Genomic DNA, 23,006 nt, shown 5'->3' with positions numbered 1-23,006 from the left:
GCTGTCAGAACTTAGACAATAATGAAAGTAAAACACACTCTGACACTCAGGTGAAGGAACTGTGGACACAAATGACCCCAACAAGGAGAACTCACTGAGTCAGCTGGCCAAAACAGAGATCTCCCTTACCCTCACCAACAAGTTTGAGCTGCTGGATGGAGATGACAAAGACATGAAGGGTCTAATGACAAAGTAAGGGAGCAAGTAATCAACACTTCTTCAACTGCCTTAAAATTTGAAATGTCCTCACATATAAATATCTCTCTTGCCACACTCAACTATTCTTCACTGTCCTCATTTCCTGTCTTCATATCTCTCCTTGTCCATGGGAGGAAGTGGTTTGGTGACCAGTTTTATCTTCACTTCTAAAATGGGCCTCTTGACTCGCTATGTGTAATTAGCATTAAGTAAAGGCCTGTTCACAAGATGATTCAGTGTGAAAATTCAGTGCAACAAACATTTTACATTTCAATATTAATGTGTCTGTTAAGAACAACACAAACATTTGAATGCCTTGAATACTTGAAATGTGTAATAATACTCAAAGGAAACATTTGTTGACTATCATTTGCTGGCCAGTATTGTCCTGTTAAACTTGCATGCTAACTGCTAGAATTCTAGCCTAGGGATCTTTCCATATGGCAGTATTTCCTTAGGGAGGAAGCAGGAAGAGTGACATTATACCTCATTGTCTATGTTTACACCCTGCTCCATTTCCATTTCCAAAAAAACACAACATCTGTGAGGCCCTTGTGACCCAGACGTATATGATCTTCTGTTTACAGACCATATAAACATGAATTACTGTAACCAGCCAGTTTGTGTATGTACATTGTGAGACAAATCACAAATGAGTCTGTGTTTTCCCTGCAAGCACTTTTGGTATGCGTTTACTACCAGACAAACTTGTTCTCAAAGGGATAGTTTAATCAAAAATGAAAATGTTATTATCATTTACTCTCCCTTATGTCATTCCAAACCTGCATGAATTTGTTTCTTTCTTCTATTGAACATAAAATATGTTTTGAAGAATGTTCTTGTCCATTTAATAAAAAAGCCAAAACAACATTTGACCTCATAGACAGAATGTATAGACAAAAAACCCCGAAGCCATATACTCTTTTATGCTCGGCAGAAGAAAAAGTCAGAATATCAATAGTTTTTAAAATCACAACAAGCATAAATTCAGTCAAGGTCGGACATTAAGTTGGGGTTATTTCAATCAAAAATTTAAATTCAGTTTTTTCCCTTACATCACCAGCATATTGCAGGCTTTATCAAGGCTCAATTGTGAGTGCCAAAGAAGTAGACTTGTATTGCATTATCTGCTGAACAATGTCAGCCCGTATCTTACCAGATGAGAAAACGCAGAACATGTTGAGACACTCTGATAAGTGCATCCTCATCTTTGTTTGCCTGTCACTTTGCAGAACAAAGAAACTGATAGTGGATGTGGTGAAAATTCAACCAGGGGAGACACTCACCGATATCCTGGAAACTCCCGCCTCTGCTGCACAGGTACAGTAAGCCTTTCCCCCATGATCAAGATTGAATGGAGGCCAGTCTTCCAACAGATTCAGATGAAGTTCAATCGATTAACCTCAACCCTCTCTCTTTGGTGTTGTAGGAGGCAGAGCACGCTAAGCTTGTGGAGCGTCAGGTGGTGCAGGAGTCTCAGACTCCAGAAGGGTTAAAGAGCAGCCAGGCCATGCTAGAAGACCGCCAGCTGCCTCTGGAGCAGAAGAAGAGGAAGATCCTCAGGAACCTGAGAACTCTAGAGCAGGCTGGTCTGGCCAGCTCGAAACACAAGTACCAGGAAGTCATCAATGACATCTCCAAGGTCAGGCCGTTATGACTTCATTCAGGGGTGCAGGAACTATGTGAAAAGAGCTTGGCGCACATTAAGCATGGCTCACTGATGAGTAATACTTGCATATGGGATGAATGTAGATATTCCTAAGCCATATAATGATTGCTATGCCCTATGCGTCTATTAAATATAATAGGGCCCGGTGCTTTAGGACTGCAGGGTGCCATAAACGCCTTCAACTAGTTCGTTTATGTCTTTAGTCTGACTGTATTTTTAATGTTTTTTTTGTAATGTAATGGGGTTTTTTTTGCATGTGGCAGGACATTCGATACCAGCGGCGCTATAGGCAGAGGAGGAAAGCCGAATTGGTGAAGTTGCAGCAGACTCTGACTGCGCTCAATTCCAAGGCAGCTTTCTATCAAGAACAGATCAACTATTATGACACATACATCAAAACCTGTCTGGATAACCTCAACAGAAAGTGAGTGGAGATGCATGTAATGTTCTCTGGCAACTTTTCATATTTTGCACAAGCATGCTCATAATTATGTGGGCCTATTTGTACCACTCAGTAATCAATAAGAAATCAATTAAGCAATTCATTGTGTTAATACATAGATAAAAGAGCCTGCAGTTTGATTAGCAAATAAAGAATCAAGTAATAAAACAGTTATATTCACTATATATTTAATTAAATGTAGTAATTTAGAAAATAATGTTAAAACTTATGACATTTATTATTTGCATTTTCAGTTTAATTGTTGCTTTTCTTTATTATATTTTGCCTTTTTGTTGATTTCCTGCTCATTTGAGGTGCAGCACCAATCTGTTGTTAATATCAATTAACTTTTGCCAATTTTTTATCTGTCCCAATGACTAACTTATTTAATTTATTTGATCTTATCCCCATGTTGAGACATTTTCACAAGTTTATTAATATCTCAAATGATTATTGATTGGCACAATACATAATGCAATTAACCAATGATACACAATAGCTTAAGAGGGGCACTTAGTGGTGTGTAAATTGGGAAGTGTCATATATGACATATAATATTTCACTAATGGTTGTTTCACCACCAGGAATTCACGAAGGTCCATTAAACTGGACAGAAAGGAAGAAGAGAAGAGCACTAAAAAGTCCAAGGCCTCGTCCCTGAAGTACACAGCTGCCAAACTGCATGAGAAAGGAGTCATTCTGGAGATTGAAGGCCTCCAGACTAATCAGTGTGTACTTCCTCTTTACACCATTTATTTTTATTCTTTTGCATTGATAATGCGTAACTTTATATTGTGCCACAATAAAGCACATAAATATCTAAACCAGCGGTGTCCAAACCTGCTTGTGGAGGGCCACTGTCCTGAAGAGTTTAGCTCCAATTTCTCTCCCACAAAACACCTGACTGGAAGCTTCTAGTATGCCTTGTAAGAACATAATTAGCTGCTTCAGGTGTGTTTAATTGGGGTTGGAGCTGAACTCTGCAGGACAGTAGCCCTCCAGGGGCAGGTTTGGACACCCCTGATTTGAACTGACCCCAGATCAGTGGCTGGGACATATTGCACAAGATGCTTTTCAGAGAATGCTTAATGTACAGTCAGCAGTTTGTGTGTTGCATTAAAGGGTGGGTAGTGCATTATGAGGAGTTATCCATCCTGTTTTGCTCTTCCTCATGCAGGCCAAATAGGAGTTTAGTGAGTGACAAGCCAACTATTTTTGCTATCTCTTCAGGCAGATCAAAAGAATATTAATAATGTTATCTTTCAGTGCTAAGGGATTTAGTCGTTTAATTTGTTGTCCGTTTCAGGAATGTATTATGTTTATTGTACTTTTTGACCAGGCACTACCAGTCATTTTGCACTCTAAGCCCCACCTATTCCAGTACTTCAGTAAGTGTTTTGTACGTTTCAGGTTAAAAAATGTCATGTTTGACATTTGCCCTTGTGAGGAAGTGGGAGACTTTGAGATAAAGGCCAAGTTTATGGGTGTTGAAATGGAGAAGGTGCAACTGCATTTCCAGGTCAGTTTCCAGGTGCACAGAGCCTGGCACAAGTTCTTCTCTTATGCATTCAGGATACTACTTTTATTATTCGGAATTGTATTTATGGACACACCAATACAGAAATGTTTTACATGTCTTGTGTTTTTTTTATTTGTCAGGACCTGTTGCAGCTTCAGTATGAGGGAGTAGCTGTCATGAAAATGTTTGGCAAGGCCAGAGTCAACGTCAATCTACTGATCTTCCTTTTGAACAAAAAGTTCTACGGAAAATGAGAATCCCTTGGAGTTAATGCAGTGCAGATATGTGACCCTGGACCACAAAACCAGTCACATGGGTCAATTTTTTTTTTTAATTGAGATGTATATATCATCTGAAAGCTGAATAAATAAGCTTTCCATTGATGTATGGTTTGTTAGGATATGACAATATTTGGCTGATATACAACTATTTCAAAATCTGGAATCTGAGGGTGCAAAAATATCGAAACATTGAGAAAATCTCTTTTAAAATTGTCAATTTATGTTTTACGACTGTGCTGCATTCACTCACAAAAATAAATGTTTTATATATTTACGATAGGAAATTTACTAAATATCTTAATGGAACATGATCTTTAATTAATATCCTAATGATATTTGGCATAAAAGAAAAATCTTTAATTTTGACCCATACAATGTATTGTAGGCTATTGCCACAAATATACCTGTGCGACTTGTGACTGGTTTTGTGATCCAGGGTCACATATGTTTGGAAATATTAACTAGCTATCAATGTTAGTTTACACTTTGCAAATTGTGCAAAAAGAATGGAACGTGCCTTTGGTTTTTAGATGTTTTTGTAAAAGAAATGTCTTTGAGCATTCAGGGTATTTGTGCAACTGTTTTTGCAGGTTTTCTGTATTTAGTTAACTATAAAATGAGATATCGCCACTCTAAGAATGATATGATACATGCCAAGATGTACATACACAGCATGCTTAAGATTTTACTTTAATCACCACAATCAAAGAAACAGATGTTCACAATATTGCATGATGACTGGAATTTTTTTTTTTTTTTTTTTTCATTGTGTATGGATTATATTTTTAAATACAAATATAATTGAAATATATATTTGATGGCAAATAATGTATTGGAAGCTGCAATGTTTTAATATGTTCAAAATGTATAATGTGGGAATAAGACAAATGACTCAAAATGCACTACTGCCATGTGGCTGTTAAATAAGATAAACTGGAGGAGACTTTTCACAGGCCTGACAATAACTAGTGCCTATCATTTTTAAGTGCTCAATTGTACATCTTTTAAAATATGCCTATTAAAGAGCATTCCTAAACGTTTTCAGTTAAAAGAAATGTGTTCTGAGGATTGTATTGGTTTTAATTAAATACATCTTACATCAAAACTGTGCATTTATTCATTTATGTAGGGCCGCTCTGACTTAAGGGCTGTATTTTGAATAAAAAACCCGAGTGTAAATTCAATATTAATAGCATACATTCAGATTTAAGTTGGTTTCAAATAAGGCAATTTTTTCTGTCAATTCTGTCCTCCAGACAAAAACTGCAACTTAATGTTTGTAATAGCACTAGGTGAAACAAGTCAACAATATAATATAGCCTACTGTAAAATAACAACCCTTAGAAATATCAAATTAAGTTAACATTTGTATCAACTAGTCCTGGTCTTCCCTGTGTTAGTGGATTTTAGAGTCCCTGAGCTGCACGAGTAGGCGTTGACGTGCACGCGCCAGACGGAGTGAATCCCGCATCCTCCCTCTATTCTTTCCTGATGTCTTGAGAGCGTGCGCGATTAGGCTCATTCGGGAAAATAGTATTTGATGTTAAGAGCGTAAATCAAACCAAAACCAAAAACAGGCATTTTGAGCTGCCCTGTTTCTTTCAGCCGTGATGTTGAGGGTTGTGGTGTTGATGGGGCTTCTGGCTGTGGAGGGATCTGCGGTTGCGCTGCCCAGTAACGGTGAGACACTTACAACCTCTTTCTTTGCACTGGACAAACACAGGGTTATCAACTTTAGTAGCAGATAACTTAAAGTTCTTTGGTAAGCGGAGCTCATTACACACTAGGTGCTTACTAGTTAATTTGAAATTAACTTCTTAAAGCAAGACTAATTGGTCGAAAGTTGAAATCCTGACCAACTCCGTTTATGGTAATTATTTTTTTGAATTGTTATTTAAATAGGCTACCGAGTAATCGTTTAATCTTTTCTGGGGAAAAAAGTTTAAACCAGCTTTGAAAAGTGCCATGAGCATTTTAGCAGGGAGGGATATTAGCATATTCAAATATAAATAATAAACTATCTAAATTTTAAAATAAAGTTAAAATCAGAGGCAATAATGTTAAATGTCAGCAATACTTAAATGTTGTTTTTACTGTAATATTTTTTTTATTTATTGAAACTAGTGAGAGTGGTAATGAACTACATTACTATTTAAAAGCATCCAAGTAATCATGAAATCCCTTCTGTAAAAATATTATCGATTAGTCGCGTCTGCGCGCTATGCCCGGGAAAACTGCGTATCTTCTCGTGTTTTGACCTGACAGTGTGTGCTGTTTAATGCCTTTGACAAGTTTTTTCCTCAGCGCATAACATTTTATTGTTATACTTATCTGTAAATGTTAGAAAGACCAGCGTATTATTTCCTTTTTGCATATTCTGACAAGTTGACAACAGGCGTCAATGAACGAGCGCCGGTGCGCGCATGCGCGTCAAACAGTCAGGCATAAACACACATTTTGCTAAAATATTTTTTGTTAGAAATTAAGTGTAGGTTTAAACATATACATGCAACACTATAATCATATTTACGAGAGCAGTAACAGTAATTTACTTGTTGGTGTATATCCCATTAATGTAATAAATAAAGTCTACTATATGTTTAGAGGAGTGCATCTGTGTTCTTCTTACAGCATACCTCGTACACATTAGAATTTTGTGCTTTTTTGTTTCTTATTTTTAATTAGTAGTTTTCATTCATTTCTACTTTAAAATTGATTTTTTGAATCAATTCTTATATTTTTTGCTTATAATGTAGGCTACTACAGGTAGTAGGCTACATTTACTATAAGGTTTCATAGGCTTTATTTTACACATTGTGTGGAGGACAGCACTGGGCAGGATGTGGAATATTATTGTTAAAATATTACATTAAAAATAATTTTCATTAATTTGAAAAAGATTACAATTTTTCATGTAAGCTCTCTACATTTTTCATCGGATTTATAAAAAAAAGATTAACCTGTAGCTCAAACAGAGCGTTGACACTTGCAACGCTAAGGTCATGGGTTCGATTCCCAGGGAAAATAATAACTGATAAGAATGTTAATGTGTACCTTGAAATGCAATGTAAGTCGCTTTGAATAAAAGCGTCTGCCAAATGTGTAACGTTAAATGTAACCGAGATTAATCGATCATTTTAATCGTTTGTTGCAGCTCTATGACCAGGCAGAGAGCTAAAACCAGCAAACCATAGCCTAGCTATTTATTTATTTAAGCAGGGTAGTATTAGTATATTTGAATATATAAATAAATATTAATCTAAAATATTTAGATAAATAAAATTAAGGGACAATACATGAATAATAGGCTACGCTACATAAAACAAAACAAAAAAAGATTTTTATATTCATATCTTCCATGTGTAGCCTAACAGTGATGCACAACATTAACGAGAATCGTTAAGATTTATGTTTATGTTTGTTTTGTTTTTTCAGGAACGTTTATTCGGACATTTTCGGGTTATTTCCTCACCGTCACCGATGAGCCAATATTTGACTATCTGGACGTGCAGGACGAAGGCAGCGGCTCCAGTTCGGGCCAAGCATCCAAACCCAGGAAAGATCACCACCACCATGTGCCTAAAAAGACCTATCACATCTCTCAAGAGGCCTCCAGCTTCCTCACAGGCCGCGTGGTGACCGCTGTCATCCCTACAATATATGTTATGGTGTTTATTATCAGCGCTCCTCTAAATCTCCTCGCGCTTGTCATGTTTGTGCGCAAAGTGAGACCAAAGAAACCGGCTGCGATTTATATGATGAATCTAGCCTTCGCTGACCTTCTGTTCGTCCTGGTCCTTCCGTTCAGAATAGCCTACAATTACAACGGAAATAACTGGATATACGGGGCTGGGATGTGTCGTTTGGTCACGGCTGCTTTCTACTGCAACATGTACTGCTCAGTGCTGCTGATTATGTGCATTAGTGTGGATCGCTTTATGGCTGTCGTGTACCCGATGGACTCGCTTACCTGGCGCAGTCCTCAAACCGCGTCCGTCGTGTGCGCCGCCATGTGGATTTTGTCCATCGGCGGGACGATGCCTTTGCTGATTTCCAATCAGACCATTCACTTACCTGACCTGGGCATAACCACGTGTCACGACGTCCTTGACATCCACCATCTCCGCGAGTATTACCTGTACTTCTTCCCCGTCATCTCTTCACTTTTCTTTTTCATTCCGCTCATTTTTAGCACCGTCTGCTACGTGCGCATCATCCAGGCCTTGTGCGCAGCCAACGTGGAAAACCGTTCGAAGAAAACGCGGGCCGTTTTTATGGCGGTAACCGTTTTTGCCGTTTTCGTCATATGCTTCACACCAACAAACGTCATCCTGTTGGCGCATTACGTGCAGTTCGCTCGCAAGCAAAACGATGCGTCCTACGCCGCGTACCTGGTCTCCACGTGCATCGGGAGCGTCAGCTGCTGTCTGGACCCCCTCATCTACTACTTTGGGTCGTCTCAGTGCCAAAAACAGGTTCTCGCCTTTCTCAAGTGTCAGGTGGTCTCAGGCATGGAGAGGAGCGCACAGTTCACCAGCAGCACCAGGTCAAGCAAGGTCGAGACTTTTCAAAGCAGCGTGAGCAACCAGTACAGGAAGCTGATGGCATGAAAAAGAAAACGGGCTGGTCTGATGGCTGCTTTTAGAGGGGTTTTGAGAACTTTGCAGCTGGCCAGAGTGAGAGACTTTCTCAAACCAGCTGCGGCTGGTTTCCAAGGACTTTCGATCACATTTCGTTTAACCAGTCTAGCTCAGTAGAATGGTGGGGGTTGATTCCACTATCACTATAAATTTTTTTTTGTATCCAAATGACTCTGTTGGCACTTCAACCATTTCTGTGCTCTTGTAACATCTTTGCTAATGTATATTCTTGCTTTATTTTTGTAATCATTTGTGAATTGTGACCATGTCAAATAGCTAATGAAAACATTTTTACAGTACAAATCAGATACTAATGCTTGTAAAGATTAAAATTGTTTGTTAACAAATCTGATTACTGTAATTTGCAAGCTAGCTTAATGGACCAGGTGGCTGTTTTTTATTATAATTTTTTTTATGAAGTTGCCTGGTGTGTTATTTTAGTCTTTGATGAGTAGGTAGCCTAGATGTTACAATATAATAGGCCTACACTATACTGTTAGGTTTGGGGTCAGAAAATGAATAGGCCTACTTTATTCAGCAAGAATGCAATAAATTGATCAAAAGTGACGGTAAAGACATTTATAATGTTACAAAAGATTTCTTTTTCTTTTCAACCGAGTCAGTCTGCTAAGGGGGAAGGCGGAACTTGATATTTCAAAAGTTAATGAATTTGCGACAGGTGATTGTAAAATGTTTGACGAGTAAGACATGTCAGTCTCTGAGTAACACAACTGATGTAGCTAAGCTACAGAATAAACTTCATTCCGTAAAATAAGTGTAATTAACTACACAAAAAGCTTTTCTAACGTCTCCAGCATGTTTAATAGTTACCCAAAAATCAAACAGTTCACCCCTTATATCACGTTCATCAAAAACTTAGGCTGCCTCTCGGTTGGAATATGTCATGTTCAAACATAACACATGGACATCAATCACTTCACTGAATACTTGCTGGCCAATAAATAAATATTACCTTTACGATCAATCTGTTTTCAGATCCAAATAATTGAAAATGCAAATTATGTAAATAAAGGCATAACATATTTTTGCCCTGCTAAAATTACCAATTGGTCACCAACATATGTTGTGCTTTGAACTAGTTGTAAGGTTGTCTCCAAGCTATTTAACCAATCCTGCTCACTTTTTTTTTTTTTTTTATCCATCAAGAGCACATCAGCTGACCAGTTAATCAGTGAGAATATTGTAGTTTTAGATCAACACCAGTATAAAATAGCAGGGTGGGACCAATATAAATATTCATGGTGCCCTGTGCAGTTTTTTTTGTTTTTTGTTTTTTTCTCAGAAAGGTCACATACACAAACTCTACAAATGGTGAAAATGATTTTTATATCAGCATATCCAAATTCTTCACAGATAGCTGTATTTACAAGAACAAATCCAACATGAAAAGAACTGAGGTGAGTCCTAAAAATGTAAGTTCAGGATATACATTAGTCTTTTTCCACAGCCTAACGGAAATTAAACGAAACTGTGGTTTGCCTAAACAGTGTGTTTGTTACAAGGTGATTTTGCCAGTAGTGGTTGTCTGGTCAAATTCATTGCATTGAAGCTAAAAACCTTGTTTAAACTTGTGAAAACAACATATATTGAATGAAAGCCTTGAAAAATCTTGAGAAAAACCACCACATATGTAGTTGCTCAACTAAAAAAAAACATTTGCTGTTCAAACATAACAGTGTGTAACTGTAAATTATGCTTATCTAAAAGTGGAAGTTATCATTGGGGAACTGTTGTATGGAATACTGAGGGCTTCCTTGGTATCAGCTATACTGCATAGAACAGAAAACAAATGTATATAAAAAAGTAAACATGTACAGTCCAGCCCTGTGTGAATCCAAACAAGACACAGACATTAACCATGTAATGACAACATTTTTTGAAAAAAGCTTGTTCTAGGTGTCTTCTGCTTCCTTTCATGGCTTGCTTGAGTTTGTTTAGATTTGGAGTAGGATGACATCACTGTAATTCACGGTAGTTCACCAAAGACAAAATGAGTAGAAATCCAAAGAGCCGGTGGAGAGAAGATTCTGTTTAGTCAATTGACATGGTAAAAACGTGTACTTTCACTCCTGTGCTGTCCTCTCACACACTCATTGTCATGTTTGGAGAATACTGCAAGAAGACAAGAAGGTATTTAAAATGACAGCTGCTGTTGTACTTTAATGATCCTATGGAAAAATCTTTCTGCATACATACACTTTCACTTTGAAATGGGTTGAGGAAGTTGCCACTCATTTCTCCGTCATCTCTTGGTGTGCCAGGCTGATTATTCATGCTGAGGTTTCCTGGTGAGCTCTGATGAATGTGAAAAAAAAGAAGTTTGAGGACAGCAACCACATTGAATTTCAGAGAAATGTACGTCAGAGTTTAAATATCTTTCAAAACAGTACAGAAATGTCCCATACCTTTGGGAGGCTTTCAATGTCACCAGATCCTGTTGAATGGGGGGAAAAGGAAAAGACTAAAGTATTGAATGAAAGGCGAGAATGTGCAAATGGATGGAAAATATGTTTATGTTTGGCATTGTGTTGTGTCAGTTAAATCTGTCACACCTAATGAACCATTTATATGATGAGGCTCCATGCCTGCCATGCTGCCTATTGGGCCATCGGCACCTGAACCTAAAGGAAACTGAAAGGAAAAATGCCATAAGGAAAACAAAATATACTTCTTATGTTCTTATTTAAAACAAATACTCACATTTGGTCTGTTTCCATTTGGAGGGACTGAGCTGATCATGGTGTACATGTTGTCACTCGAATTGTTTGACTCTAAAATCAATATTGTACGTCACACATTAGTTTTTTCATTATTAGCTAAAGATAAAAGAACCGACTTGGTATGGGTAAACAATGTAAGTGTGTTTCCTGCTGTCTAGCATCTACATAGGATGCTAATATCTTCTATGCTAATGCTAACTGAAATAGAACCACGTTGGCTGATGGCAATGCTGTTAGCAAACGTTGCTAAAGGCTGGAATACATGACAGGACTTTTCAAATCTAAACAGTCATATCTTAAAATCTGTTCAGTATTGTATTCTTTAGGATACAAGACTGAACAGATTTTAAATCACTATGTATAAAAAACACTTGCTGACTTTGTAAATAGTTACAGAGAAAAACTGGGCATCATACACTAAATGAATGTGGATCGCACACTACCAAACTTTCAAGTCATTCAAAAATAAACTCCCACAGAAATGTGGCTTATTACTAGGAGACGCATGACGAATGAAAACAATATGTCCTAAAATCCACTCAAAATATCAAACATGCTTGATATCCTCCAACTGGATGGAACACGACACCGTTTTCAACTAAAAATGGAAAACTTTGTGTTTTTGCAGTTCATTCACACGACAACAGGATTCAAAGTGCAAGTTATCGTCTCCATGTAAAATACAAAAACGGGAATTTGTGAAAACTGTGATGTCATATTATGTGTTCAGTCTATATGGAGTTTAGTGTTTCTTTACAAAAGTGACAACGCCAACTACTGGCCTGGAAGAATAATACGGCGTTTTTAATCATTTTCACGGATAGGAAAGGAAAATCTTTTCTGTTTTAAATACATCGTTGTCGTGTAAACGTACACTTAGACCTAAGATAAAAAAAAATTACCTGCAGGACTGGGCATGATGGGTGTCCCGGGAGGTCCGCCTCCTGCTGGGGGACCCTGCAAACACACTGATTCTGCTTATTCACATGACCAGAATGTGTTACCCAAAGTGTATCTAAGACAAGGTACTGTACCAGAGAAACCTTAGACAGCATTGCATTACCTACCGAATAACTGCCCGGAGACCCAGATGAATAAGGGATCTGCAGGGAGAAAGAACATGTACTGGTATTATATTGTTTAGGATGCAAGACTTCTGATCAATTATCATGCCATGTTGAGAACTAACCGAATTGTTATTTGGAGGATTGGGCCATGGTCTTCCTCCTGCAGGACCCCTTTACACAACGGCATACAAATATATAGTTTTATACAATTTATACAGTACAACAATAGGGATTCTGACTTAATGATTGCTGAAGTATTTAGGGAATGATGATGAACTGTGATCTGAATACAATTACATGTTAATCCCAGGCATTCCGGGTCCCAATATGGCATTTAGGGGAGGTCTCATCCCACCACCATAGTTCTGGAACATCAATTATACCCAATAATACATCACAATACACTCAAGTTTATGAACATGCTTACACACCTTTGCCTAATTTTCCATGGATAACTCACCTGTGGTCCAATAGGAACCATTCCTCGAGGTGTCATCCGCTGCATAGGCCCACTCATGTTGGGATGGCCTTGCAAATGGGCAAATTAAGCAAAGAGGTTGCTTCACATACGCCATAGTTTTATGTATTATTATGGCTGTTTAGGGAATCTACAGACTTTTTTCCACAATTTCTATAATTATAGAAAGAATTTGTTGAATGGATTTAAATAATAACATTTGATAGCTGCACATACATTCAAATTAGACAAAGTATTTCATAAAAAAGGGCAGAAGTGTTGACTTGATCATAAGAGTTGTTAGTATTTTAGATACCTGGCTGTCTGGTAGGATCCATCCCACTGGGAAGGAGAGGCTGGTTCCCAGGCCCCAAAGCCTGTTCAAAACCATTCAGATTGAAGTTTCAGGCATTATAATGCGAGGAATGAAAACCTAGTTCCCGAAAGCAGAATATATGAGTGAAAATACCTGATTGGGTATTCTGAGAGAGCCTCTGGGCCCACCTGGGTATCGAGGAGACAGAAACTGCTGAGGAAACACAAGGACAGAGAACAATTGATCAATTAAATTTTCAAGAAACTAAACACAAATCCTTCATGGTTCACCCTGCAGGCAAACCAGAGCAACGGGCACTATAAATCACACCACCAGATGGCAACACTGCATTTCTATTTGAAATCTGTTATTTAGTCTTACAGATGTTTAACTTCAATGCTGATGTCAAACCTGTGTGGGTTAAACTTTATAATCAACATATGTGACTTCAATTTATCCCTCAATGCAAAACAGCAAAAGCATGTTAACAGTAATGCAATTAGAAGTCAATCGAGTGATTGTACAGCATCTCTTTCAAGTCAAAAACGAGCCTATTTGCTTTTTAAATGCATATTCTTGGTCTTATTATGAATGACTCATTGATGCTCATTATTCTATTTAGGCATTATTTTACCCAACTCACATTCAGGTTTGGCTCCATTCTGGAAAATAACACCTACTTTTTATCACCAAATCCCAATGAACATATATCCTGTTTTACTTGTAAATACATCAAACAATGGATGTCAATTGGCTTGCAAACAGCATTTCACAAGTACTAGAAAAAGTACTGTTTCATGGATGTGTAGTAAACAATGCTATATTTGTGAGGTCTAAAGCAGATATCTCAGAGGGTTGGTTAAGATAAAACCAGATCAAACTGAGTGAGTTTGAGAGGGGAACTGAAAAAAGGATTGTTAGAGCTGGATTCGTCTGGAATCGGAGCGATTGTCAATACATATCAGGCAGGACAGCAGCTCTCAGACTGCCTGCCGACAGTTAATCGATGTACGTTCTGGTGCATTTTAACTGACGAACACACAGCGCAGTGTTTATACACTCGAAATCCTCCTTCAAAAATACCACATTATAACAGATAATTAAACAAATAATTGAAAAGACACACATTTTCTCTTTCCAATTAAAAAAATCAAAGTGTGGAAATGTTTGCATAATCTGCTGTTATAGACATCCACATATAGTTTTCTTGGCCTGAATAAATATTTAATGTCCCATTCACTATAATCTCTCCTGACTCAGCACTGTCTCCCCGGCTCAACTGTCAATCACAGAGGAAGAAATGAATTTATTTTTATACAGTATTCCACACCTCCATTATCTGAATTCATTTTTTTTTTTACATGCTGCTCGTTTGTTGTGGTATAATCCTGTTTCAGACTCTTCCAATGGCCTTTAGCAATAAGATATTTCAAAATAATGAATGTAAGCACAAAAAGATGCAAATCAGAAGTGTCTCAGTGCAAAACTTTTAATATACACATTATGTATGTACCTGGAAAAATCCCGGGGGCAAAGGCATACCGTCCCCAGGAGGACTTCCAATCACCGGACTCTGTGTTGCACTCTACAGGACACACACACAAACACACAACTCAGTTGAAATACCCACACATAAAGGACACAGGAAGATTGAGGAAGAGGAGTAGGATTTCACATGTAACGTATCATTTTGAGAATAACATACTCTATAAATAACCTGAAAATGTATGGATCCTTTGAAGAGCCAGTGCAATAAACAAGCAGCAACAAATTATTATCAGCATTGGTGCTGTACAATAATTACAGCTCTTTTCTTATAAGACAAGTTACTGTACACTTCAAAATCAGATACAAAAGTCACAACACAAAAAATATTTTGAAGAATGTTGGTAACTAAACGGTTTCCCATTGACTTAAATTATATATATATATATATATATATATATTTATTTATTTTTTTGGCACATACAATTACCAACATTCTTCAAAACATTGTTTGTCAAAAGCAAATCATGATAGATTTCTTTCAATTATTTTTGGGTGAACTATCCCTATTAGCCTGTAGTTTTAAAACCTCACATCTGATATCACGTGCTCCAGCACTGACACGCTCACGCACACAAACCTAAGAGTTGAACAATGGGAGGAAATATGAAACAGTGGGAAGACAGACACTGAGAAGTTGCACCTCCTGGCAAACACATTTTGTCCACTGAATAATTAAAAGCACTAGTGTTGGTGTGTACTACAGTTTCACTGGCAGTTCAGACTTTCTACTCACTGGAAATGGAACAGAAACAATTGCTTTTCCCTGTTTGCCACTAAATACAATGATGGCAGTTACCTCAACATACCAACCTAAGTGCCATGAACTGCTCAGCAGTAATTACAGTAGGATTAAAATGACCAGGAGTGTGTCTGGGTCTTACTGTATTTCATCCCAAAAATCTAAGAAAATTATGACTCTGCACATTTTCATTGTAATGTGATATATATATATATATATATATATATATATATATATATATATATATATATATATATATATATATATATATATATATATATATATATATATATATATTATTCACTGAACAGTATCTTTATATGATGGTAGTATTTAAAAAAAAAAATGTCTTTATGCTTTATGCCTTAATACAAAATAATAGGAATGTTTACAACAGAGGAATGTTGTGTAGTCTCTACCAGCCATTTGTTGTAGTCCTTAAAAAGCAATTCCTTTAAAAGAAAAAATCTCCCTTTGCTTTGAACTTTGAGCGTTGTAACTTTGCAGATGTTGTTTATGCTCAAACAGCAACATTACACACTAACTAAAGTTAAAAAAGTGAAATCATAATCAGCCACCCCTTTTTGTTATTTAAGATCTTTTTGCATCTGATGATGCCATCATCATCCTCTGGACTAAACCGTGACAATTAGTATACAAGTGCAATGAAATTTCTTTGTTTATTTTCTCACTTCTTACTTGGTGAAAGAAACAGTTGTACTATACACATGGCCGACATGTTCCAGATTCTTAAGGTTTAAGCCTGCAGTACATTTCCATATTTATTAGATTTGCTCCTTCTGTCTGCAATAAGGAGGCTGCATGCATGCGTGTGTGTGTGTGTGTGTGTGTGTGTGTGTGTGTGTGTGTGTGAGAGAGAGAGAGAGAGAGAGAGAGATTCCTTCAGTGGCTGGCTGGGTAGAGAGACTCATTTCTCTACTCATTAGAGAAACGTGGGTAGAATGGCAAGTCCCCTTGTCTAGACTTTCTCATCAGCTGCATCAGGACAACATCCCTAGTCCTCACACTCAGAGAGAAATAAATCTACTCAGCTCAAATTAGAGAAACAAAAACATTTGATCCAGGTTATAAGGACTGTTACACAGAGGATGAAAGGGGTAAAGCAAAACTGGAATTCAACAATGAAACAAGCAAAGAGTGCTGTACATGTAACTAACTAACCAAACAATCCAAAGTTAAAGGGATGGTTCGGACCAAGGGTCCTTTGCACCATGGAATCGAGCCAAACATGACTCCGTGTGCAAGGGCCTTTATTTACACTTGTGAGTTTTGCAAAGGACTTTTACGGGCTTTTCCCAAATCACGGAAGTGACCTCGACGTCCGGGTTAGCAGTAGCATGAGCCGTCAGGCAAGTGCTATTTAAATAAACTCCTGATGTACTTACAAACTTTCCACTGCCTTGTTTTATGAGTACAGAACCTATTTGTACTACTGTATAAGTTTGGTACCATTCTGGGCATTATTAGTGGGGTAATTTACGAGATACATCCTTGGATCCATTAGCGCCTGCACTAAGCCATTCGGCTGATATCTCTAAATAAGCTCTAACTTTAATAATGTTCGACCAAGGGAATAAAAGCTTCTGGGGGGGTGTTTGGCTTGAGGTCATGGTGCAAAGGACCCTAGGTTGATTTTACTCCGAACCATCCCTTTAACTTGAGAGAGATTGATATTGAAATATATCAAAATACAAAAACATCAAATTCACAAACTGAAATTCATCCTAAATAAAGCAAAATTTATAAATAAGGAAATTTAATTTAATCAAATAACAATGCCTATTCGCTATATTGTCTGTCCTCTTTTGCTGTCATTCTCACATCTGTTATTTTAAGCATGTGACTTGTTACATAAGCTCCACTGAGAGACAACAGAGATACATTATAGTGACAGTTGGACCTGAGCCATGTGTATAGGATGGGAAGAGTAAGCCAGCTGAGAATACAGACAGACCAATATAATAACAGGATATATCTCAATAATACCGACAGGAAGAAAGTCTCTAGTCCTCTATTAATCTCTCTCTCGCCCCCTTCATCCATTCATCCCCTGTCATGCCGACACTTCCTGTTGATACCCAAAATTGGATGTGGATTTATAATAGAAAATAAAATGTATAATTTCCATCATGTCCTTAATAGAATTCTGGACTTTTGCGGTTTGTGCCACTTTACTGACTGTGTCTGTTGTGATTAGTGGTGAGATTTTTCAGTGACTCCGTTTATATTGTTGCGCCATTATAGTTTGCAACAAGTGACTGTCCTTATAAGCAACTCACTGAGTCATTTATTCAACCGATTCAATCAAGAACCCTCATTCACTCAGTGGCCTAACTAAATAGGTCCCGCATCCAAAATCGCATACTTCACTACTATATATTAGGTGAAAAAAAGTATGTGACACAAGAAGTGTGTCTGAATTCACAGTACTCATAGAACGGTGTACCCGGATGACCTACTACTTCTGGGAAGATTCTGAAGTGTGCATACGATGGACACTTTACTATCCCATGAGGACACAAAAGAGGATTTGTGAATGGCGGTGAAGCAATGCAACTGACGCTGGTAGGTTACCAGCTCAGGGATGCGCTCACTTAACTTTACTCAAGCTACTGTAGTAAACGCTGCACAATGGTATCGCTCTTTACAACGTCACACATAATGGCAATTAATATGATTAGCCTTTAGCTTGACTATGTTATCAAACAGCTAATAATGTGTTGCTAATATTACACAAACCATGTTTCCGTTCACCATCTCAGTCTGCCTTGTAAAAACCAGCATCCTTAGAAACGCTTTGAACATCATAGAACGTCAGTGGAGAAAGGCATATAGTTCATCATAATATCGTAATAAACATCATATACATAATTCACCTGCTATATTTGCTAAAAGTACCCGATTTTTTACAGAGGTGGACAGTAACAAAGTACATTTACATAATGTCAATCTGGCGTTGGATTCTGACATCAATCTGATTTTCATTTTCAACGTTGGGTTTGGTCTTCTAAATGCGAATTTTGTCATTGTTTTGGAGCGCACTAGCTTATAGATGACAGTAAGGCTAACATATTCATACTAAAAGCCAAACAACTTTAAATAGGGCACTATTTGAGAGATCAGCCATTTGGGTGTCCAAAACCATTGTGGACGTTATTGAGCACACTTATTCAATCTCACATTCAATCCCACTTCTGGAACTGTGTTCTAGAAATAAACTTGATATTGAAATGAGGGTATGTAGCAGGCATAGATTCAGAGGCATAAGGTACTCTAAGTATTACATACGACAACAATGCAACAATAATAAAACAATGCATTGACATTTACTTTTTACTTTTGATACTTAGTTAAGTACTTTTAAAAACAAGTACTTCTGTACTTTTACTTAAGTAAAAATCGGTCTTTACAACTTTTACTTGCAACAGAGTAATATTTGACTAGTAGTATATGTACTTTCACTCAAGTAAGGAAGTTGTGTACTTTGTCCACCTCTGATTTTTTATATCAACAGAAAAATATACCAGGATAACCTGGCTTCTCGAGACTCCCCTGCTTGCAGTTAATAATATTCTAAAGCCCACCCGCATACTGCCGTGATTTGCTTATGACGCAGCCACCGATTGTGTTTATGAATTAGCCATCAAATCTTTCACTCAACCAATTCGTTCATCAACACTGATTCATTCAGGAATGCAACTACTTCATTGGAGGCTCACCATTTGATTCTGCTGTGGCTTTGTTAGGAACAATTTTAAATGCTGGAGCAAAAACAAAGTATCTGGAAACCTTGTGTCTTACGACCTAGTGTCTTACGTCTAGCACGTGATACGAGTTCTAAAAATGTGGAGCTCAAGCTATAAGTTCAGCATTTAACGTCACCATGAAATCAACTGTGCCCTCATAATCTCTAATCAAAGTCCTCCTCCCTCTTGCAACAACATCTCTTCTCTGATGACACGTTCACGGCGCGAGGGCAGGACAACCTGTTACCCACGTGAGATCAGAGCAATAGCAAACCACAATGAACCAAAACAGAATCAAGCCCCACTCAATATTTTTTCCTGTTCAAGAAGCCGTTTCACTCAGATATACGTCACAATAGGGAGGAAAAGATGATCCCAACTTCCATATCATGATTTAAAAACGCGGTTTTCACATTCCACTGCCCTGCGTTTTGCATTTTTATAAACGACCGCTTAAGGAACAACATTAGAATGGTTACTTAGAAAACTTGTGTATAAAGGATGGAGCCAGAAGCCTCCCGGGTAATGATGCAGTCCTATACCCACCAGACAACCTTTCCCATAATATCTGCAGTCTAATCTAATGCAGTGATGAGGTCATCCTCATCACATCTCCTCTCCTGCTGTCTCTCTCTCTGCTGGAAACATTCTCTGCTTTACAGATGGCAGACTTTAACCAACCGGTGTGTTTACTTCTGTGTGTGTAAGGGGGTTACTTCAGGACAACAGTGTTTTCAATTAACCCGCAATGAACACCCTGCCCAGCTGCTAACTCACTCCACCCTGAGTCCACTTCTCTACCTCTGGAACACGGCCAACCAGACATTACAGGAACGTCTGAGAATAGTGTGTGCATCTGTGTGTGCATACCAATTCAGTTGTGTGTAAAAGTACCCTGGCTCATATTATGCATCAGAACATACTGAGATTAAACACACAATAATGATAAAATGATTCACCCCATCATGCCAATCACCTTTCACACTTGCCCAGACAACACAGTGAGACATATGGAGAACATGTAAAAGTTTTTTTTTGTTTGTTGAGAAAATAGCCTGTCAATTGTCAATGTCCTGTTGGCATGCTTTCTTTAGACTAGGAACGTTTATTACTTCTCAGCATATCTTGATAATGCTATGATATATTATGTAATCTTAAATAATATTGTTTAAATAAATATTTTGTTTTTAGATTCTTTTATTGAGTACTTACTTACTCACAATATTATTCTAAATATAACCGTATTATCATCATCATCATCATCATCATAATCATCCATAAGAAGTGATAATTCTCATTTCTGTCAAGCTAAAATGTGTTAAATAGCTTCAAAAACATGGAAGGAAAAATAGACCACTAAGCCATGCTTGTCAGATATTATTAGAACAATGGATTAAGAAAGTCATTGATTGAACTGCACATTTTAAAGTGAAAATCTAAATCTAGAGAACCCCAATTTTCTTTGGCAAGAGATAAACGTTTAAGATAAACAAAGATAAAAAAGCACATGTAGGCTATACTATTCAGTGTAGCAGCAATAATCCAAGCTTGAATGTGGATACACTGTGTGAAATATCCCTCTCCATTCAGGGGTGAAAATCTTCATTAACATGCTTGAATAGGCTGCATAATATTATAAGCTATTTCATGCTGTCGTGCTTCCCCTTTTCCTCTCATGTTTAATTTGCTGCTGTTTGTGTTCTACTCTGTGCGAACAAAGAAAATGAAAGTGCAGATGAGACTAGCCCTAAGCCAGGCAGGAGAGAATCACTAGGGAATATGAAGGATGTGAATGTAAAGACAATTATGTTAAAAGCTTATCAGAACTTGACACAGAATTTGCTCAGGATTTGCTGATTTATTAAATGGTGCTGATTAATCAAACGTCTAATCAAAAATAGTTTTAGCTACAAACTACAGTACACATTTCTTTATATATTCAGTATTTAATAGAGCACTCCCTGACTGTCAGGAACATCACAGTGGGATTTTAGTAGTGGATAATATTGCATTTCTATACAACAGCTTTACTAAATAAAGGGGAGAAAGTAAATAAAAACACCCTATAGCATCATATTACATTTATGTTTTAGTATATTCAATCCCAATCAAAATGAGTTGTTCCTCATGCTACCATGTATTTTCAGTTTCCAGGTTGACAGTAAAATATCTAGTTCAGTCATGAAACTGAACGCAGGCTGATAGGTCCTTACATGCAATCTGCAAGCAATCACATCATTATCGCATGGCGCAAGCTGATTGGCCTCTGCTGATCCTGCAGCCAATGAGATTGCTTGCTCAACATTTAAATAGTCTAGTTCAGGGGTTTTCAAACTGGGGGCCGCAGGGGGCGCCAGGGGGGCCGCAGCAAGTTGGAAAAAAAAATTGTGTTAATATGAGTATTGTTATAAAATAACATTTTAATAATTTGTTGCATAGCCTATCTGAACATTATACTTTTAATGTTAATCTTTTAGAGATTAACTGATTGATCGGCTGGTGACCAGAATTGGCCGATTTTCACGTGATTTTCAGTCTGACATAATGCCGATTCAAATGCACTCGGCCGCCGCATGATTAACATCGCGTAACATCAGCATCACGTGCACACAGAACGCACATGTAGGAAACCTTGTGAATTACGGCCGTTTCAGACCACGAGCGGCGCGTGAGTAGCGCGAATTTTTTTCGCCGTGCATGTTCAGTGAGTGCATTCAAATGCGAGCTGGAGCAGCGCGTGAGCGTCAAGCAGGAGCGTCGCGTGCCGTGAGCAGCAGTGAAGTGGAGGGTTTCGGCGCCGAGTCTATTTTTGCTGCGCTGCTCACGCTCAATTAAAGTGAAAGCACACTTTTGATGGACAAAATAAATATGATTTCACACAAAAAGTACCAAAAATGCACATAATTTGCATGTATAGTGTGTTTTAACAAGAACTTCAGTAGGCTTCAAGAAAATGAAGACTCAAAAATATTTATAGAAAATGTACCCATTTAAACTTGTTTTTATTAATCAGTTTGGATAAAAGTGGTGTTTTATAAAATATATATATATATATAGAAAATAAATATTTGTGTGTGCTGTAAAGTGGTTAGAAAAAATAAAATCAGAATCGGCTAAACTCTGTACCCAGATAGCAATTACATTTGGCACGGATCCGTTTTAAGCCCCTTGCCTCCGTTTCTATCTTAGAGACGTTTTCTGATTGTGAACCAGATCCGTGCCAGACAGAGGTTTCAGCTTAAACAATCTAACTGCCATCAGTTCAGTATTTATATCATTTTACAGATCTGGCCCAGATCACTTTTCCCATAGGTAACCGAAAGACATTAGCTGTGTCTGACACTGATTTGGTCCAGATCTGCAATATGAATCTGAGCCGATACTGTTTTCACATAGGCTACACTGGTGTGGCCCGAATCTGTGATACATATCTGAGCCGACTGCATTTAAAAAAGGGCTAAAAACTGCTCTGGCCCATATCTGCAAAACAGATTTGAGCCAACACTGTTTTGACAGAGACTACCTGATGTGGACCACATCCGAAATACTTTTCTCAAACTGTGTGAAGAACTCCGTGGAATAAACATTTTCAAAACAACATGGTTACCTGTCTGCATATTTA

At 37.7% G+C, this 23,006-nt stretch overlaps 3 protein-coding genes across 4 annotated transcripts in view; 2 read left to right on the top strand and 1 right to left on the bottom strand.

The window, feature by feature from the left end:
- iqgap2 (IQ motif containing GTPase activating protein 2) overlaps nt 1-5,214 on the top strand; it is a 59,555-nt gene extending 54,341 nt beyond the window's left edge. Inside the window, exons 32-38 of the mRNA XM_082169984.1 lie at nt 51-192; nt 1,431-1,518; nt 1,628-1,840; nt 2,131-2,291; nt 2,894-3,037; nt 3,720-3,828; nt 3,969-5,214. Coding sequence (XP_082026110.1) covers nt 51-192; nt 1,431-1,518; nt 1,628-1,840; nt 2,131-2,291; nt 2,894-3,037; nt 3,720-3,828; nt 3,969-4,082 — 971 coding nt within the window. The 3' untranslated portion in view covers nt 4,083-5,214. The remainder of the gene's footprint in view (nt 1-50; nt 193-1,430; nt 1,519-1,627; nt 1,841-2,130; nt 2,292-2,893; nt 3,038-3,719; nt 3,829-3,968) is intronic.
- A 394-nt stretch (nt 5,215-5,608) lies between these two features.
- On the top strand, nt 5,609-9,734 carry f2r (coagulation factor II (thrombin) receptor). Its single transcript, XM_082170042.1, has 2 exons — nt 5,609-5,789; nt 7,545-9,734. The coding sequence occupies exons 1-2, from the start codon at nt 5,720-5,722 to the stop codon at nt 8,717-8,719; spliced, it is 1,245 nt and encodes a 414-aa protein (XP_082026168.1). The 5' UTR covers nt 5,609-5,719; the 3' UTR covers nt 8,720-9,734.
- A 343-nt stretch (nt 9,735-10,077) lies between these two features.
- The window catches only part of ssbp2a (single stranded DNA binding protein 2a), a 36,348-nt gene continuing 23,419 nt past the window's right edge, over nt 10,078-23,006 (bottom strand). Inside the window, exons 5-17 of one of the 2 annotated variants that reach the window (XM_082170050.1) lie at nt 14,844-14,915; nt 13,484-13,540; nt 13,331-13,391; nt 13,018-13,085; nt 12,855-12,922; nt 12,680-12,728; nt 12,558-12,593; nt 12,393-12,447; nt 11,471-11,541; nt 11,323-11,401; nt 11,176-11,204; nt 10,967-11,065; nt 10,078-10,882 (exon numbers count right to left, since the gene is read on the bottom strand). In XM_082170050.1, coding sequence (XP_082026176.1) covers nt 10,853-10,882; nt 10,967-11,065; nt 11,176-11,204; nt 11,323-11,401; nt 11,471-11,541; nt 12,393-12,447; nt 12,558-12,593; nt 12,680-12,728; nt 12,855-12,922; nt 13,018-13,085; nt 13,331-13,391; nt 13,484-13,540; nt 14,844-14,915 — 774 coding nt within the window. In that variant the 3' untranslated portion in view covers nt 10,078-10,852. Of the gene's footprint in view, nt 10,883-10,966; nt 11,066-11,175; nt 11,205-11,322; nt 11,402-11,470; nt 11,542-12,392; nt 12,448-12,557; nt 12,594-12,679; nt 12,729-12,854; nt 12,923-13,017; nt 13,086-13,330; nt 13,392-13,483; nt 13,544-14,843; nt 14,916-23,006 lie in introns of both variants that reach the window. The other variant, XM_082170049.1, reaches the window with a different exon arrangement.

This window comes from Leuciscus leuciscus (assembly GCF_965113295.1).
Source record: "Leuciscus leuciscus genome assembly, chromosome: 5".
In the NCBI taxonomy this organism is placed as follows: Eukaryota; Metazoa; Chordata; class Actinopteri; order Cypriniformes; family Leuciscidae; genus Leuciscus; species Leuciscus leuciscus.
This window is presented reverse-complemented; position numbering and strand designations above follow the sequence as displayed.

What these genes read in the sequence shown, in the direction of transcription:
- f2r (XM_082170042.1), top strand. Translation starts at nt 5,720, where the DNA reads ATGTTGAGGGTTGTGGTGTTGATGGGGCTTCTGGCTGTGGAGGGATCT. An exon ending in GGTTGCGCTGCCCAGTAACG is followed by an intron (nt 5,790 to 7,544) that starts GTGAGACACTTA and finishes TTGTTTTTTCAG; the next exon opens with GAACGTTTATTCGGACATTT.